We start from the raw sequence: 18,335 nt of genomic DNA on the forward strand, positions 1-18,335 counted from the left end.
GTTCCTGTACAGATGGAAAACCTACGCTCTGCAGTTGTGTGTGTGTCTATGAAACCCTTAACAGAGCTACAGTATGTGTTCACCTCCAGAAAGCCACAGACTCAGAGGAGGAGGGAACAGCTTGAGCCCACTGCTTAAACTGTAAAAAAAAGAAAGAAAGAAAGAAAGAAAGAAAGAAAGAAAGAAAGAAAGAAAGAAAGAAAGAAAGAAAGAAAGAAAGAAAAACCCCAGGAAGATGTGTAATAAGTGTTTCATCAGATGTACTCTTGATTCACTCTCAGTTTGTAATTACACCCATTCAAATAATCTAAATAGACTTTTCTACATCTTGATCCGAATGGTCTTTGTCTGATGGGCATCCTTTCATTTTCCACTCACGAGTCTAAAAATGTGCATGGAGAAGTTTTTATTCCAAATGCGCTAAATACATAAACAATTTGACAAGCTCGGATAATCGCCACTCACTTAATACATTTTCTCCTCAGAGTTCAAATGAAACAAGTAAAAAGGTGGTAAGTAGAAGCAGACTGATCTGAGCATGGGCAAAAGTTGAAAAAACGACACGCTTAATCCTAGCGTGTACTGTTTCTAAGGAGATTGAACTAAAAAAACAATGGGTTGGTCCAATTTTTCGATCCTAAATCTCTGTAAGCTTGTTTTTAGTGCAGACAGCAGGTTGACACAAGCTAAGTTATGGCCACTTAATTTATTCGATTGAATACACTGGTACAGTGTAACAAACACAACGTTTAGTCAGGGCAAAATTGATTGAAAACAAGAAATAAAGGGAAAAATTAGCCCTGGAGGCTTGGACCGACCGGGGGGAAGGGAGTAGACTGAGCCAGGTCCTGTAGCAGGCACTCATGTGCACCCTTCATGACGAACTGGGCAAGCTGATTGAAAGGAGATCTTTAGAGTTCATTTAGCTAAAGAAGTACACAAATAGGATCAGTCTACTGGGTTTGATTCTTGAAATCATGGCTTGTACTTTTTTCTTCTGCTGTTTTTACCTTTTGATTTCTTTCTTCAACTGAGCTACAAACAAAAAAAATTGACAATAACTGTAATGATGGACTATAATAACTTCAACTAACCTTAATTCTGTATTTAAGTACAGCATTTTTAAAGCAGATGTTCCATGTAAGTTTGCCCATACCAAGATTTGTACTTTTCACAATTATTTGTCTGTTACAGTACTTTACAGATTAGCATTAAAAGTACAAATGGATTTACTGAGCTGTTATCATTTATAAGTGTATTCTAACTCTGATACTGAAACTTTTACTTACTCATGCATTGTTAGCCACCTCTGACAGACTGACAGAACCTTAGAAAAATTAACGCTTGTTACTGCCCTCTACTGGTTGGGTCATTAAGTGCATCCTATGCAGGTAGTTTGACAATTAAACTTTTTATTGATTACACAGTATAAAACAGTTGTTTAATACAATACAAAAAACTTAAAAGAAAAGCAAAAAAAACAGACAACATTATGTCAGGCACATGTCAATGAATAGATCAGGAGTGATGTGGCTGGTCAGTAGCCTAATAAATAAAAATGTATCTGTTTCAGTTATAATACATGACAAAGCAACAATATATAGTGGAGGATTAAGTAGTTCACTTTGTACTATGTATGAACCCAATCCTGTTTCAAATAAGGTTACTGATAACACAACACATACTGGCTAACAAACATCAGCAAAAAGCTTCACTGTAATAATAATAATCATTTATGATTCAGAACTTAATCACATTCACGCTCAGGATGCCTAGTTTTACCCCAATCTAAAGTCATGTGTCACATGCAAAAGTCAGAGAACTAAAACCATCACTATGAGCTGTCGACATACATTCAGTTAACGGACTCACATATATATTCGACCACTCTGTTGAACTCCTCTGGCTGATCAGCATACACGTGGTGAGACGCTCCATTTATCAGCTGCAGTGGAACAAATAAGGACACACAGCAACGTGACCCAGCCATATTGAGGTTTCTACTTGAATTACTTTATTAAAATCACTGTCATTCAAAGCAGTTCTGCACACTTTTGACTCATAACTGAATGATCTGTATGCAACTCCATGTCTCGATGTATTTCAGTGTTTGTATGTCTACTCACCAGTACTTTGGTGTTAGCCTCGCTCCTGATCTGGACCACTTCATCCCCAGACGAGCTGTCCACCCAGGATTGTGCTCCGTATACCATGGTGACGGGCATGGAGGGGGGCAGCAGATGAACCCGCTGCAGCATAGGCCTCTTAGCCCAGCCTAGAGACACCGTCATGGCCCGGAAACCCACCTCTCCACTGGGAGGACGCAGAGAAAGAAAAATTGAAGGAACTGGAAGATGTCACCATTTTCTAAGACGTGTATTTTTGACATGTTTTCCCCTCATACCTCGGAGTCTGTGCGTTACAGTGGTAGATGTACTGCGTCATAGTGTCATCATCAAACAGGTCTTCAAATTTCCTTTTGAAATCGGGACGGAATCTGTTCACCAAGCCTGGACCTGAGTCGATGACACACTGTGAGATGGGGGGAAAGCCACAATTGTGCCGCAGAGTGACAGCAGACAGATATTTGCGCTCCTTACCCCATGGGCCTGCTGCTCTGATGACCGCCAGCGGGTTGAAGTAGGAAACAATATTTGCAACTGCTTTCACCCAGCGAGGAGGGGACTGCCTCTTCACCTCCTCGGACTTCTGATTTTGACTCTGCTGGTTCTGTGGTCGCTCAGGGAAACCCCAGGGGTCAACCAGGATAAGGTGGGACACTCTGAAAAAAACACAGCAGAATATATGTTAACTGGAATTTATTTGGAATCAACTAACAAAATGATTATTATAATATTATGAACACCTGTATTAGGAGGGGTCCACGTTCTTTAACAGATAACGTGGATAGCATATATATCCACAAGATTCAGATAATTCATTCATTATCTGTAACAGCTTGTCCCCTAGAGGGTCGCAGGATGGAGCCTATCCTAGTAGTTATTGGGCGAGAGGTGGAGTACACCCTGGACAGGTCTCCAGTCTACCACAAGGCTAACACAGAGAGAAAGACAACCATTCACACTCACATGCACATCTACAGGCAATCCAGAACCACTAATTCACCTAACAAGTATGTTTTATGACTGTGGGAGGAACCTGAAACACACTCCTGCAGTCAAGGTCTCATGCATGCCTTGAATGAGGACCAATGCAAATTGTATGTAAATGAGCATATGTTTCTGTAAACCCTGTAAACGACCAGAAACTGGTGCAACTAATTTCCATTAACGTCTGGATACTTACCTGTCCCCTTTCTCTATGAATGGTGCTCTAACAATCAATTATCAGAGGCTCCAGTCTCAAGGTGTGAATGTCGCTGAAACTTCTTGGGGACAGAAGTCAAGACTGAATTGTACATAGACGGCAGATTAAATCTCAATCTTTTAGTGAAAGTTTTTACACTTTGACATAGGTGACTTCCTTTACTAATCTCTCAAACCATCTGTCCTCCCTGTCCTTTGAAGTTGGTTTCTTCAAAAGGGTGTCCTTTGTCCTTCAGGTGTAGGTTGACCACTGAGTCGTTCCCTGATGAGCTGGCTCTCCTGTGTTGGGACACGCATGCCCTGGGTGTTTTGTCTTTGGGGTGGACCGGGTTTTGTCTAAGTATATTACTGGGTTTGAAATAAACTGGAAAGCGGTGTTTCCTGAAAATTCTCCCGAGTTTCTCTGAAACACCAGAGGATGACAGTGTTCTTCCTCTTGTTGTACTCCTCCTTTCTGTAGTTTCTGGGTTATCATTTTGAGCCTTTAACAAAGGCCCAGTTGGGATATTCACATGTCTTGCTTGTTTGTGTTTTTTTCTCCTTCTCCTTACCCTCCCATCTTAGTCTCATCTCCTGCTGCTGCTGCTGCTATATAAAAGTATGATCCAATCCATACTCCTGTACTCCTGTACCGTCCACCTGCCTTTTCAACATGTTATATGTTAAAAACAAGGCCAGATACACACACATAACCACCACAGCTCCCAGAATACTCTATCTCCCCACACCAAATCTAACAGATCCCAACAACAGTACATAGAACTGCAATAGAACAGGACATCACACCCCCACTCCCCTCAGGGAGAAGATACACAGCACTGAGGTGCACAAAAGGCCTCGCTAAATGGGTCAGAGTGTGGACTCGGCTAAATGTTTGATATTGTTTGATCTGTTTTAAAAATGTGTGTCTCTCATGTCCTTTACAGTGTGTCTTGTTCTGTGCTGTACTGGGGTGGACTTAGTGGAATGGAGACGGGCTATGGAAAAGGATTTCCACATGGGAACATCAACCAGCCCAGTCTTCATGGTCTGGAGTGCTGTGTATCAGACCTGTGGAGCTCCATAAACTACATCTGTCCCAGTCATCATGGCCTCCTCCAGTTGTCCACTCCTACCTAGATGAACAATTCACCAACCTGCCCATGATTCCTGTTATACTCACAAACTGTCACAGATCATCAGCTATGTGTTATATTACTAGACCCTATATGTTTCCTTCCGCTTGATGTATGTATCTATGACAGAAGTTTGTTTATCTTGTTTCTCCTGCTCTTCTTTTCTCTCTATCTTCTCTGTTTCTACCTGGCTGGTCTTAGTCAGAAGTTTCCCTCCATATGAGCTGGGTTCTGCTCAAGGTTTCTTCCTGTTAAAAGGCAGTTTTTCCTTGCCACCGTCGCCCTCAGGCTTGCTCTGGAGGTTGCAGGCTGGTTTTTGTGAAGCGTCTTGAGACGATTTGTATTGTTATTGGCGCTATATAAATAAAACTGAATTGAATTGAATTGAAAGTCTAAGCCCCCCTCAACAACAACAGGTAAGTATCATGACAGAGGCGTTAACTGAAACAAGTTACCCTCTGCTTGATTATGGTGATATTGTATATGCATGGTTCAGCCACCTGTTGATGCTCTCTGGACACTGTGCCCTGCGATTTGTAACTGGTTTTACAAATCTGACACATCATTGCACTCTGTATCAACAAGCAGAATGATCATCCTTGATCAACGGGAGATACGCACATTAGACTGGAAACAAGAGCCAGCTATCCTTGCTCTGTTCACAGGTAGTAAAATCTGCCTACCGACACATATGAATCTCAGTAAACTTTACAGGGGTTTTGGTGTCAAGCAAAGCTAGCCAGCTACTGCCAGTCATTGTATATATACACAACACACACCTGTATAGGTGCTATCTAATGATTACATTTACTGAAATGTCAAACCGCTCATGAGCCTGGTATATATCCAATATGACGCAATCCATGTGTTGATTAAAATCAAGTTTCAGCCTTTACTGACATCTAACCAAAGTCTTTAATCCTCAAACAAACAATTCTAAATTACAGCTGCACATACTCAGTAACTGTCCCAATGTTTACTTTATAAGTGTCGTCACTACTATTACCTCGAAGGGTACTGGATGGCATAGGAAGTGGCCAGGTATCCTCCCAGGCTGTGTCCCAGCAGGATCATGTTCTCCAGACCTAGCGACTGCCTCCACTGTTCGATAGAGTCAACAAACTGCTCCTCTGCCTTGGCAGCATCTGAAGGGAAGGAAGGCCTGGAACTCCTGCCAAAGCCCAAGAGATCGAAGGCATAGACAGGCCTCCACCGGCTGAGAGCATCCAGGTTCCGGACCCAGAGTCCTACCCCTCCTCCAAAACCATGCACCATCACTAAGGGTGTCTTACGTGCTAGAGGACAAACAGAAAGAAGAAAAAAATTCTTTTAAGTCGTCCTTTACAGTACAGCTCTGTTGGATTGCTGTTGCCAACATATAAACAAACAAAGACTGGGAAGAAGGAGGCAGAGGTCAGCACCTTGTTCTGCAGGTTTGCGAAGCATCTTGTTGGTGAGGGTCAGAGTCCATATTCGGTCCTGGTTTGGTAGGGTCACAAACCTGGCCCACAGGTCATTCTGAATACCTAGTAATGACCAGACATAGAAGAGTGGGATTAGAGGCTTTGGCACGCATCTGATGATCATATAATCACAGTGAATACATCAAGAAACTCTTACAGGCAAGGATCTTGGACTCTGTAGTCTTCAACAGGGACATGGAGGTTGGCCGCCAGGAAGGCCACCAGCTCCAGACTGAACTTGACCTAACAAAGACAACATTGATAGAAAGAGATAGGAAGAGTGAAGAGATGGTAAAGCAAATGAACTTTGCTAGTGCTTTTGATGCAAGTCCGAGGTTACAGTGTTGTCACAATTTGCATGGATAACACAGGAGCACTACAAGGCCTGGAGTCATGTTTCAAAGGCCTTGCACTATCAATCAAAATCAGGGCCAAGTGATGGGAGTGGTTCATACTTACCCTGGTGACCTTTTACTACCGCTCATTATATAATGACTTAGCAACATCTTTACGCTTTCTATTAGAAGATAAAAAAGGGTGTGTAAAGCAAGCTGGGGGTGGGTCAGCCACTACTACCTGCCTGACTGGAGGTAGCAACAGGCTGGAAGCACAATCCTGCCTCCACCATGAATACACAAGGAAACACCACTAGACCTTTCACCTGCTTGCCAATCTACAATGCAGCTCAGTTTTGCTGAGTCACTTAGAAAAGTCTGACTCCCTGCTTCTCTAACTATCACTATTAAATACAATATGCTACTCTTTCAATTCCTTTAATACTGAAAGTCTCAACATCCAGTCATTTACCGCATACTTTTATTTATTCATTTATTTTTTGTGTGTGTCACATACCCCTAAGTGGTAATGGGTTTTCGTCATTTTAGTTAAGCATTTCAATTGCGCATTTTTTAAAATAAATTTCAAATAACTGTTTTGTTTTCCCTTCCTGGGAGTTATGTACACAATAACAATTAAGTCAAACAGTGTGAAAATGGCTACATGTAGTATCCAAACGGGCTAAACACAGGTTTAGATACAATGACACCGCGCATCCTTGGAGTAGTTAACGTTATATTTCACAGGGAGCCCGATAAACGAGCGTTCAGCTTTTAAAGACAGTTTTAAAAGTGAAGCTAGTCGGTGTTATGAAAGGTAGGCTACTCGGCTATCTAAGTTACTTACTCTGCTTCACAGTCGGTCGGTATTGTAGCTGTAGCAGGATCCATTCGTTGACATATCCCGTTTACTATATCCAGTTCAATCGAGGCTGTTAACCATAGGGTCGGCGTCCACTGTTAAATCACACTTATGTCCTTTGTGTAAACTGGTTTTCAATGTTTTGTAACTCGCTCATTCCTACACCAGCTGATCAAACACGAAGATCGTCTCTCGTGAAGATGTATCATCAGAAAGCCAAACGTGTTACTCGTATTAGTCGTATGCGTATCGTGAACGGGCCGTTGAGAGTCAGCTGATAACGTATTTTTCATCTTTTCTGGTCTGGCTAGGTATTAGATTACAGTTTCTTTTCAAATAAATGTAATAAATGTATTATTTTGATGTTTTGCTGCTTCTATACACACTACTCGGTATATGGGCATGTGTTACCCTTGGTAAAACTCAAAACCGGAGAAGAAAAACCACATTCGTCAGACACGATTGATTAAAAATAAGGGGCTGGTGTTAAGTACATTGATTAGCGACAAGAATGCAGCTGACACAACTACATTTCAAAGTACCGACGTAGCAGATCATCAAACTAATTTTTACACATCTGTGTTCTTCGGTGGGTGGCGCCAAGAGTCCCTTTAAACGTCTATTTGCTTTTTCTTGCTTGAAGTTCCGAGGTACCCGGAATATATTCTTTGCAACACCGAGTAACTTCCGGTTGGTCAGGACACGTCACTCGTTAGACTGAGGAAGAACACCCGTGCAAAACTCGACCCTTTTTATACAACCAAGAACGCAAAATCATGTCGAACTCGGTCATATCTGTTATCTCTCGGTTTCTGGAGGAGTACACCACCACGACGCCCAACAAGCTGAAAGTGGTGGACGCATATTTGCTGTACATCTTGTTGACAGGAGCGCTGCAGTTCCTGTACTGTCTCCTCGTCGGCACCTTCCCATTCAATAGCTTTCTGTCGGGCTTCATCTCATGTGTTGGCTCTTTCATTCTCGCAGGTAAATCTTTATTTAGTTAAATGTTGTTCTATATAGCAGGGCGGCATTCAGTGCGTCACTTGACGGCTCTCTGTTGCAGAAGTCGTGGCCCTTTAGTGAGCTAGCACTGGCACACGTTAGCTAACTATGCTAAAACAAATGGGGACACGAGCTGTCGTTATATTAAACATAAAACCAACAAACTTAATCTCTAAGTGTTCACTACATGAATATAAAACGCAGTTGCAAATTTCGCCACATTAACCTTAAACTATTGTAGTTTAATACAAAATCTCAATTTTAGACAGGCAAAAGTTTGGACAGGCTTGAGTATCATTCTCTTCGATATAAAATGTAATTCCATTCAGCAGCACGTGAAACCCCAACTTGAACCGACCAGGATGCGTAATAAACTTTTAACGCAATGTAGTAACCTAACTATTTCAGTGGCCATTCCCCCATTAGACGACAGTAACACCTTAGAGCTGAGATATGGCTATATGGACAAAAAAATGAACCAATAAACAATCATTACTTTTATTTTTTGAAAGCATTCTTAATTTGCAGCATTTTTTTCATACCGACTGAAAACTTTTGAACAGCACTTTAATTGCTGGGACATGTCTTGTCTTTCCAGGTTTTGTGGTTTTGTCATTTGAATTTAATACAATGGTTACATTCGAGCCACCTGTTAGAACTACAAATCTAACCATGGAAACCTTATCAGTTCTTTAGTCTCAGTTCAGAGACTTTAGAAACTATAAATGCAATCATCAGAAAGCCATCACATTTGTGATGATTTAAGTGCTATACTACCAACTGCAAATGTAAATGTAAAAATGGGGTGCTCGAGAGTGATGCTTAGGTAGAGAGGCAGCAACTAGAGATGGCATCCACCTGTCTTCCAAAGCAACCATTGCCATAATTATGCTTCACGTTAAGCCTTGATATCATTTAAATGGATGCAATATATAAAATCCACCTCCCATAGAATTGTCATAAATGAGGAGACTTGCTGTAGAGATCAAAATCATTTTTTTTTATACACCGTGGTAAAAATGTTTATTCCTGTTGTAAAATCTGGACAGTTCAACTGCTGGTTATTTATGGACTGAAGAACAAAGAAACTCATTCTAAATCCTCTTTATCTTCTTCCAGTGTGTCTCCGTATCCAGATCAACCCACAGAACAAAGGAGACTTCCTGTCTATCTCCCCGGAGAGAGCCTTCGCTGACTTCCTATTTGCTCACACCGTCCTCCATCTCGTTGTGATGAACTTCATCGGCTGATATGGGCGTCCATCCTTCTCCCAGAAGGTGTGTATTTCAACCATGAGTTGTGATGGGTTGAGATGGATAATTAACATCTCCATTTAGTTCAGTGCCGTTGCCACAGCCTAGCTGAAAAGGTTTGTTATCACCAATATATTTGTTAACCTGTAAAACCCCAAGTATCAGGTTTTCATTGCTTATTATTTTCTGTAGTTAGTTTTTGATCCAGTTAATGGTCTCTTAGATATATAATTCACACTCAGAATTTCATTTATCCCCACAGTGCAATTCATTTGCAGATTTTCCACATGCATCCCATATACAGGCAATCAGTCTAATAAACAAACAAGCCAAGGAAACAATAAGATCATGGGCACATAATAATCGATCATAAAAATCACTGCTCCTAAGATCAATAAAATCAGTAGTAGAAATCCAACAAATACGGTAACTAAAATCCTATGGATAAATAATGGTGCTTATAGTTTCCTATGTCAGGTACTTACAGTGTTGGTGCCTAAGCAGAATCCTTTAAGCTTTTTTTTTTCTTTTTTTTTTTTTAGATTGGAAAGTTGCTGATATAAGAAACTCTAGAAAGATCCAGTGTAGATCGGTGATATGTATCCATGGCTATACAGTCTAGCCTTTCAGAGGACAACAACAGATATAAAAGAAAATGCACCTCCGGGTGTTTTCAGTCACATTAACCGTCATTTTCAGTTCTTCACTTCATTCTCTGCAGAATAGCTTGACATAGTACATGTGATAAGATGTATCTCTAAGGACGTCTGCGTGATGCCACATATTGCTTTCCCAGTGATATTGAATTTTACCACTTACCAGGGGGCACACCATATTGTCTTGTTTCGCTGTTGCTGCTTCTGAATAACGACTTCCATAACCCCTATACCACTAACCCAACCACCTCTGCTTTATTTTCTCCACAGATCACGACCAGAGATGTTATTAAACCTCCCCCTGAAGACGTGATGCTACGTCTGTTTTTGTGCCGCTGATTTGGACCCGCCATCACTTATTATTAATTGAATTAGACTTGCCATACACAGATAAAATGGTAAAAAAAAGAAAGAAATCTTTTCATTTTTTTTAATGATGACATTTGTAAAGCATTCCCTTTTTGCACTGACACACAAGAAATAATAAAAAAAAAAACCTCAGTAATGGTGGCACTGTGAATACTGGAGCAGTTCTTGAATAGTGGTTAGTTTCCATTAAAATTTATTTTGAATTGTGAATCTGTTATTTGAGACGGAGAAATTTAAAATCATAGCATTTAGACTATTGCATTGGTGTATCCTGCCCTGATACATGCAAATAATGAATGTGAATGCACTTTTAATTTTTTTTTAATGCAAGCAGGCCTCATATCTGGCACAAAACAGATGGTATACACCAGCGAGTACATCTCCAAATATCCCTTATTTTTTTTTTTTTGCTGACTTTGCAGCTTCATTTGTCATGTATGAGTTTTCATGTTTAGTAGATTTAGAACTGATTACTTGAGAGAAAGTCCAACATCCATTGAACTCAGCCATATTGTGCCTCTGTCCAGCCTTTCTCGGGTTCTCTGCTTCAGCGAATTCAGTCTGATGGAAAATAGTGAATACTGTATTAATGAGGCAACTATCTTCACTTTGAGTTTAGCTTAAATTTCATGCCAAAATTACATCTGTGTGAGAGGTGTTGCCCCTTGAACAAACTTGGGGGGAGGGGGAGTTTACGCATTCAGAAGTAATTGGATAGATTTTGTCTGACCTTATCTTCATAAACCCAGACAAAGTCATTATATTTAGTTGCAAATCTTTAGCAGTTAAAGACTGCTTGAAGACTCATAGCCATCTCTGCTGATGCTTGCTCAGACCGCGACTTCAGACATCCTCAGCTCCTTCTAATCCTGCTCTTTCCTGCCTTTAGTCATGTCTGCAGAAAATGGATTGCAGCCAAATTGTCCAATTACTTTTAAACCCTTGCAATTTGGATATGATATATTATGGGGGCTACTACAACTCTGACAAAGTTCTTTTATAGGAATGCGAACATACTGCTATTAAAGCGTATGAGTTGGCTCTTAAGTGTGTGTTGAATTGATGAAGTTTCTAACTTGGGCCACAAAAAGTTGCTTTGATAACTTTGCAGAATATTTAAAATGACCATAAATACAGTCTGAAATAGCATACACAGATCAACCACAACATTAAAACCACAGACACACACACACACACAAATCCTTTACGAACAGCCGAACAGCACAAGATCCCAACTTATCAAATATTTGTGGGATAATCCACAGAGGTCCCCACTAACAACATTGTGTTACCAGACACTACAGGACACCCTCAGAAGACCCATGTCTATTCTCTGATGAGTCACAACCGTCACAGAGGCACATAGGGAGACCTACACGATATTAGGAAGGTGGTCATAATGTTATGTCTGATTGGTGTCAATAACACAACTACATACTCGAATGAATGATTCATGTATTTACAGCATTTGAATACAGGACCTTTTCTCAGCAGTATTTCTGCTTTCAGTTGATTAAATGGTGTAGATATTTCTTTGACCACCCTCCAACTACCACTCCAACTATGCTGACTGCATCAAATGTTTTAAGCTGAATACTATAACTCCAACATGTGTTTCCCCACAGTACCAGCTGCCATCTGTTGAGAAAAAAAGAGAGGGCAAAGCAAGAATACTGTGCCCCAGACTAAAGAGAGGTTGCGCTTCTGACACTCGTTCTGGAAATGGCATTCCTCCGAAATTATTTTGAACTGCGCAGAGCGAGTCCTCGCTTACGCTGGTGACAGAATGCAGTGACCTGGGGCTGTGTTTTGGCTAGGGTGTGAATGCGCGGGGCCAGTTTGAATAGGAAATGAAATGTTCTCAGACATGGAAAATAGGTCGTCAAGTTTGGCATCCCAGATTTCTCTTGGAAAGGTCAGATCTGAATTGCCTTCTGTGCCGATTTATTAGAAACCAAAAAGGCAGTCCCAACACTTGTGTATATTAAATATAAATGTAATCATCATTGTAGTCAGTAAAAGTAACCACAAAATACACAACGATCCTTTACTCAACTAAAGGTAGCTCAGTACCACTCTGCAGAAATACTCCAAGTATTGTAGCTACGTAACGGTATGCATTATTAACAACACAGACAATTAATTTAAAGTAGGAGCTAACATTTAGAGTGCATTTACATGTATGTAAGTAATTTACAATACATTAGTAAATGTAAGTCATTAACTGTGTGCTTATTATTAAGTCTATTATTAAGTCTGTTATCACTGTGAAACTACAATACAGTAAAATCCCAATGATAAAAACAAACATTAGGAGGCATCATCACCATTTCCCTGAACCACATGGAAGCAAAGTTGGTTAACGTCACAAATACAAAGACATTTCACAATCAGACTTTAAAACAGCGTCAGAAAAACACTCGGAAAACCAGACAGATGGTGATTGAATCAGTTTCACATGTTCTCAGAGGGAGGGAATAAAATGTATGTTTGAAATCACCTCTAACAGACGTGTAACCCAGTGGAGTGATTATGTTAGGTTTCGATTCTCCCATCTGCCTCAAGTGGCAAATGAAAAAGTTCAGTTTCCCTTCTCTGATCTGCTGAAATCTTTCCAGGAAACGGATGATCATGGAAGCCTTTGTAGCTGCAACAACAACAGCAAAAAAAAAAAAAAAAAATAGAGCAGTTGACTTCAGGGGCATCTTTCGCAGAGAAACCTGAGAGGATTGCAATAATTGTATGTTAATTCAGTGGCTGAGGGGCTTCTGTGTAGTTGCTTAATCCGTCAAATGAAGACTGGGCTAAGTCCAAAGTTTCCAGGCATCAAAATTAAGCAATTTCACAGTTGTCTGCCAAATGAATTGGACTAGGGGAGTAGGTTATAAAAAAAGATGGCTTAGATTTAGTGTGACATGCTTTAACATGCAAGACAAAACCTTAAAGTGGCAGTTTCATATTTTGGGAAACATGATGACGCAATGTCCTTTTGAGAATTAAATATGAATGCAACTTTAATGTGTTCTATGCTACGTACGGAGACACAGTCCCCCTAGAGCTACATCCAAAAGCTTAGCATATGTGCAATGTAGGCACAAACTGAGATGTGCAAAACTTAAGTTGTGGTTTTAATGGTAATATTATGCGTCCTTAATTAGCGAGCTGTAATGGCACAAGTACATGACCCAGAATAGCAGTTTTCTCTGGTCTTTATACTGGCTAATGTTAGAGACCATGCCTCTGGCTGTAGCTTAGCTAACAGCTGTTAGTGGTATCAATTGTCATTTCTAACTTTTGACGAGAAAGATGATAGAACTAAATTCTAAAATGAGTTTTTCTCCATTGTTCTCGCATCTTTTAATATAACATTTAAAAAGTTTATCCCAAACAGCACGATCATCCAAATGTCTAACACCGGCACTCCAGAGAATTCACTGAGCTAGATGCTTGTTAAAAGTACAGAGCCATTAATATTCAACAGGCACCTACATGGTTAACATCTTTAACATCTGGATCTAACTTGTGGTCACGTGACTAAGAGGAATCTGACCCTGCGGAACAGAGCCTTCCCAGGGAAGAGGAATTCACTCGCCTCAAACCCGGAGCTGCAAGATGTCGCAGCTTTTCATGCTCACGCTCCTGTTACCATGGATCCCAGGTAATAACTATGACAACGGATGTCATCTGATTACACGAGTTGTGCAAAAAGCCTTTGCATAATTGATTAAAAAAAAAAAGAGGATGATTAATTCCGCCCCCTCACTTTATTGTGCTTTTGCCAAATGCTGTTGCTACAATGTGAGATGCTCTTCATGCTTCACTTCTCTTTACTCTTTCATTACTTTTCTGAATTAATCATTGTTAAAGACAGACTAGAAAGGATGTTGTTGCTGCTGTTTTCTGCCAGAGCCCGAGGGGAGCTTTTGTGTTTTTGATACTCTTCCAAGCTTTCGTATAGTTTGCCCCTTGGCCACAGTATGTTTGATGTTTATTTTGTGCATTATGGAGGGATAATCCAATTTTGGAATTAGAAGTATGGAGAGGGAAGTTAAAGTAAGAAATGGCTTTTGTAACAAAGGGAAATGGAAGCCGTAAATGTGCACGGGTGGTGCTTGAGGCTTCCTTCCGGCAATTTGACAGATAAGTCCAAGAAGTGTTCTTTCTGCGCCATGACTGAAAGTTCAAACTGGTGTTCAATACTCATCTCCACTCTCCACTCATCTCCACTTTCATTTAGCCATCCTCTGCAAAGTAACCACAGTGAAGGAGTTTGCAGTCTTGGAGGGTGAATCCATCACAGTCCCGTGTCATTACGAGCCTCAGTACGCCAGCAATGTGAAATACTGGTGTCAAGGGAGCACCAGGGAATTCTGCTCCAGCTTAGCACGAACTGACAGCCCCCGTTTGATCAATTCGACCAAGAACAAAGTGAGCATCTTTGATGACCCCGTCCAGCAGGTGTTCACAGTGACCATGAGCAACGTGAAGGCGGGGGATGCGGGCTGGTACATGTGTGGTGTGGAGATAGGTGGAATGTGGAACGCAGATGATGCCACTTTCACCCACATCAAGGTCACTCAGGGTGAGCTGTTGATGGACTCTGAACTGATCATTCTTGATTCAAGGGCAAGTAAAAATGATTTTCATGCATTTTGACAATGAATTCTGCAGGTATGTCAATCGTGAACAGCAGAGTGAGTGGAGAGGAGGGAAGTAGTGTCACAGTTGAATGCCTCTACAGTGAAGGACACAGGTATTTGAATTTCCTTTAATGATTATTAGTATTTTACCAATAAGATCATTTATACTCCTAATTGTTAAGTCTAGAAATAGGATTATTCAACATCGTTAATCCAAGTCAAATGCTGGCGGACAGTCAACATTCTAACTGTGGCTGCCTACCAACAGAAAAAGTGAGAAGAAGTGGTGTCGCAGTGGTGACTTGAGCTCCTGTAAGGTGACTGGTTCTGAGGGGAGCTATGAAGACACTTCATTGACCATCAGCGATGACAGAAATAAGGCTTTCACCGTAACCTTAAAGGATCTGCACATGAGAGATACTGGCTGGTACTGGTGCTCTGCAGGGCAGGACAAAATACCTGTGAATGTGTTGGTCACACCACGACGAACTACCAGTAGGTTGACAGTTTAAAAATCAAATTGTTCTTTCATATATTTCTTGTATTAAGGGAATATATATTGTTTTATTAAAATTTAAATTCATGTGGATGTTACTTAGACATGCACTCACCTAGATCAGAGCAGACAATCTCACCTCATAGCAATGACACTCCTTGATGGCAGCAGCCATCCCCAGCAGGATGCAGCCTGACGCAGACACACAAACACACAAAAACACTTAAGGAACAACTCAAAGATTCACTGGATCCCAAATTGATCAGTTATCCTTGGGATGACCCACAGAGGCCCCTCTCCTCAACCCATAGGACCCAAAGACCCCTAACTAATAACATTCTGCTGCTAGACACCACAGGACACCTTTAGAAGACCCATGTCCATTCTCTGATGATTCACAACTGTTTTGGAGGAACAAGGGAGACCTACAAAATGTTAGGAAGGTGGTTATAATGTTACCCCCGATCCCTGATGTATGTGTTTCATTGTAAAATGGTGCACTTGCCAACAAAGTGATCAATGCACTCTCTCCCTGCCAACATGGCTAAAAATACTGAGAAGTTAAAAATTTTTTTTTTATTACCCTTAACCAAGATTTCGTCGGTTTTCTTTGTTCTGCCACTTTTATTTTAATCAACCATTGTAGATATAAAAAATAAGCAGAATTCTGCTACTCTGTGACCTTTTCTTCATGCCAGCATGAATCTGCTGAAATAAGAAGAAATAGCTTTTAGAGATCAATAGCTGTTTTGGACAAATGGGGCCCTCAGGTCTCCAGCTTCACAGAGTATCGATTACCACATGCCACCTATCAAGAATATCGTTGTTATGAACTCATATGCGCATGGAGCTACAAACACTCTTTGGCTTATCACAGTGCATCATTTTTTCGGCTCTATATCTCTACCTCCAGGTTCAGTGCCTGTGACATCCGCAACTACAGTGACTCAGTCCATTGTGTACCTGCTTACACCCAAATCCATCATTCAGCAGACCTGGAACAGTCACAGGTACAAATTAAGCAATTCTTTACAATTTCTATCCTCAAAAGGGATGTTGAAGCTGAACTTACTACTCATAGTACTTTGTATTTCAGTCACATGCTGGAGGCTATGGTGGTGTGTTCATCTCTTGTGCTCCTCACGGGCTTGACTATATTAGCAAGAAAGCTTTGGAAACTGCACAGTAAGGCCACTTGTCACTTAAATAGTATTCAAATATTAACTATATTGTAAATATGTCTGAGGACAGTAAGAAAATATCCAACAATTATCCTTTTCTAGATAAGGATCCCATGCTGAGACAGGTTAAACTTATGAAAGTAAGTCTCCCTGACTATCCAGTATCTCACACTATTGCATTAGACACAGCTTAAAAACACCATTATTAAGGATTAGTGGTCATAGTTTTCATTTTTCTCTCTTCTCTCACAGGAGCATTCAGAGGACGTGGGTTCTACTGTTGTTTTCGTTAACAGGGATTCCCAAGTTGTGTTCTGATATAAGTCTCTCCAGTGGACGTTGTCAGTGAATGTAAATTTTTTTGTTCATTTACTGCACAGAATATGCATTGTATTTCCATTATCTCATTACAAATCATACCATTTCTCAAGAGAACTGTGTTTTGCTTTGCTACTTTCCGTATACAAACGGCAGAGTCAGCGGAGCTCATGAGATAGGGCTGCTGTAAGATGAATATGGCACATTGCAGTTAGACTCAATAAATTGGCTGTAAGAAATTACACACAGAACTCATTCTTTGTACATCGGATTTTTATTTAAATAGGGAAATGAATGCTTCATTTTATCTGGTCGTAACTTTCTGATCATCTTCTATGGCTTTTGTTGAAGACATTTAGTTAATACTACAGGGAATACAGTTTATGTCTGTGAGTTTTCTTAGCAAAGCCGTGGTAGCGTTATGTAGCACTCTGACTGAGTGAAAGAACAAAACTGTAAGTTTTTTGGACCAGTCAGTGCTACGATGTTACCGCAATGTCAGACGTGTTAGCTAATGGAACAATGACCAGAAAGAGTTTTTGTGTTCCCTTGAAAGATGTATTGTATAGTGAACTGTTTTGAATTGCTAGCTGCTAGTTTGATGTGTTTTAAGACAAGGCAAGGTTATATGGGTGCATTATCAATGCAGCATAGCACCATATACTCTCTGGCATCCAAAAACGTCTTCTAGGCCCCAAAATTTATGGAATACCTTGATTTATTTGAAGTGGGGTTGTCACACCTAGGGATTGGATGCAACACTGAGAGCCTTACTTTTGTAACATCGACACAATGTAAAGTCTAAAGTCCAGGTCATACCTCTGTGGGACATAAATGGTGTAACCTGTGCATGCTATCTATGCCAGTGTGTGCCATTTATACTTGTGTACTCATGCTAGTTGGCACTGTTTTTTTTTTTTTTTGTTTTTTTTTTTGCCAGTCGGGTTAATGTTTGTTTCTACTTACTGCTTCACTTTCAACAATGGCACCAAAGCAGAGTCCTATAAATGTTTGTAACTCCAAACCTCCTCAGTTAACCTTTCCTCAATGTGTTCCATCTTTATTAATCCAAAACAATCACTTCAAAAATTGTGGAGCTAGTTCCTGCAAAATCCAAACGGAAGGATTATTAAATGCAAGATGTCTACTGGTAAAGCCCATAGGGCTGAATTGAGAAGAACGTTTTTCTCCCTGTGAAAATATATCTAAACTGCAGTGCTAAGTTATAACATCCCCATAAAATGGCTAGTTAATGCATTTGAGTCGTGGGCCGAAAAAGCGTTGGGGAGGGGGGGAAAAAAGGAAGCAAATAATGT

The 18,335-nt window shown here is 40.5% G+C and overlaps 3 protein-coding genes across 3 annotated transcripts; 2 read left to right on the forward strand and 1 right to left on the reverse strand.

Annotated features, from left to right (window-relative positions):
• Window positions 1-1,392: 1,392 nt before the first annotated feature.
• On the reverse strand, window positions 1,393-7,654 carry abhd4 (abhydrolase domain containing 4, N-acyl phospholipase B). The gene is made up of 8 exons (XM_047590178.1): window positions 7,087-7,654; window positions 6,062-6,147; window positions 5,863-5,967; window positions 5,448-5,736; window positions 2,601-2,782; window positions 2,405-2,516; window positions 2,127-2,313; window positions 1,393-1,945 (listed from the first exon to the last, which is right to left on the reverse strand). Exons 1-8 carry the CDS (start codon window positions 7,128-7,130, stop codon window positions 1,856-1,858), a joined length of 1,095 nt encoding a protein of 364 aa, XP_047446134.1. The 5' UTR covers window positions 7,131-7,654; the 3' UTR covers window positions 1,393-1,855.
• Window positions 7,655-7,766: 112 nt separating this feature from the next.
• On the forward strand, window positions 7,767-10,535 carry dad1 (defender against cell death 1). Its single transcript, XM_047590179.1, has 3 exons — window positions 7,767-8,088; window positions 9,226-9,383; window positions 10,286-10,535. Exons 1-2 carry the CDS (start codon window positions 7,878-7,880, stop codon window positions 9,354-9,356), a joined length of 342 nt encoding a protein of 113 aa, XP_047446135.1. The 5' UTR covers window positions 7,767-7,877; the 3' UTR covers window positions 9,357-9,383; window positions 10,286-10,535.
• Window positions 10,536-13,903: 3,368 nt separating this feature from the next.
• pigr (polymeric immunoglobulin receptor) lies at window positions 13,904-17,261 on the forward strand. The gene is made up of 8 exons (XM_047590746.1): window positions 13,904-14,042; window positions 14,622-14,966; window positions 15,056-15,137; window positions 15,293-15,519; window positions 16,434-16,530; window positions 16,617-16,705; window positions 16,804-16,841; window positions 16,954-17,261. The coding sequence occupies exons 1-8, from the start codon at window positions 13,997-13,999 to the stop codon at window positions 17,017-17,019; spliced, it is 990 nt and encodes a 329-aa protein (XP_047446702.1). The 5' UTR covers window positions 13,904-13,996; the 3' UTR covers window positions 17,020-17,261.
• The last annotated feature ends 1,074 nt before the right edge of the window (window positions 17,262-18,335 follow it).

This window comes from Mugil cephalus, chromosome 7 (genome assembly GCF_022458985.1).
Source record: "Mugil cephalus isolate CIBA_MC_2020 chromosome 7, CIBA_Mcephalus_1.1, whole genome shotgun sequence".
NCBI lineage: Eukaryota > Metazoa > Chordata > Actinopteri > Mugiliformes > Mugilidae > Mugil > Mugil cephalus.

What these genes read in the sequence shown, in the direction of transcription:
- dad1 (XM_047590179.1), top strand. Translation starts at nt 7,878, where the DNA reads ATGTCGAACTCGGTCATATCTGTTATCTCTCGGTTTCTGGAGGAGTAC. An exon ending in TGGCTCTTTCATTCTCGCAG is followed by an intron (nt 8,089 to 9,225) that starts GTAAATCTTTAT and finishes ATCTTCTTCCAG; the next exon opens with TGTGTCTCCGTATCCAGATC.
- abhd4 (XM_047590178.1), bottom strand. Translation starts at nt 7,130, where the DNA reads ATGGATCCTGCTACAGCTACAATACCGACCGACTGTGAAGCAGA. An exon ending in CCGACCGACTGTGAAGCAGA is followed by an intron (nt 6,148 to 7,086) that starts GTAAGTAACTTA and finishes TGTCTTTGTTAG; the next exon opens with GTCAAGTTCAGTCTGGAGCT. An exon ending in AGAGTCCAAGATCCTTGCCT is followed by an intron (nt 5,968 to 6,061) that starts GTAAGAGTTTCT and finishes GGTCATTACTAG; the next exon opens with GTATTCAGAATGACCTGTGG.
- pigr (XM_047590746.1), top strand. Translation starts at nt 13,997, where the DNA reads ATGTCGCAGCTTTTCATGCTCACGCTCCTGTTACCATGGATCCCAG. An exon ending in CCACATCAAGGTCACTCAGG is followed by an intron (nt 14,967 to 15,055) that starts GTGAGCTGTTGA and finishes TGAATTCTGCAG; the next exon opens with GTATGTCAATCGTGAACAGC. An exon ending in CACACCACGACGAACTACCA is followed by an intron (nt 15,520 to 16,433) that starts GTAGGTTGACAG and finishes CTCTACCTCCAG; the next exon opens with GTTCAGTGCCTGTGACATCC.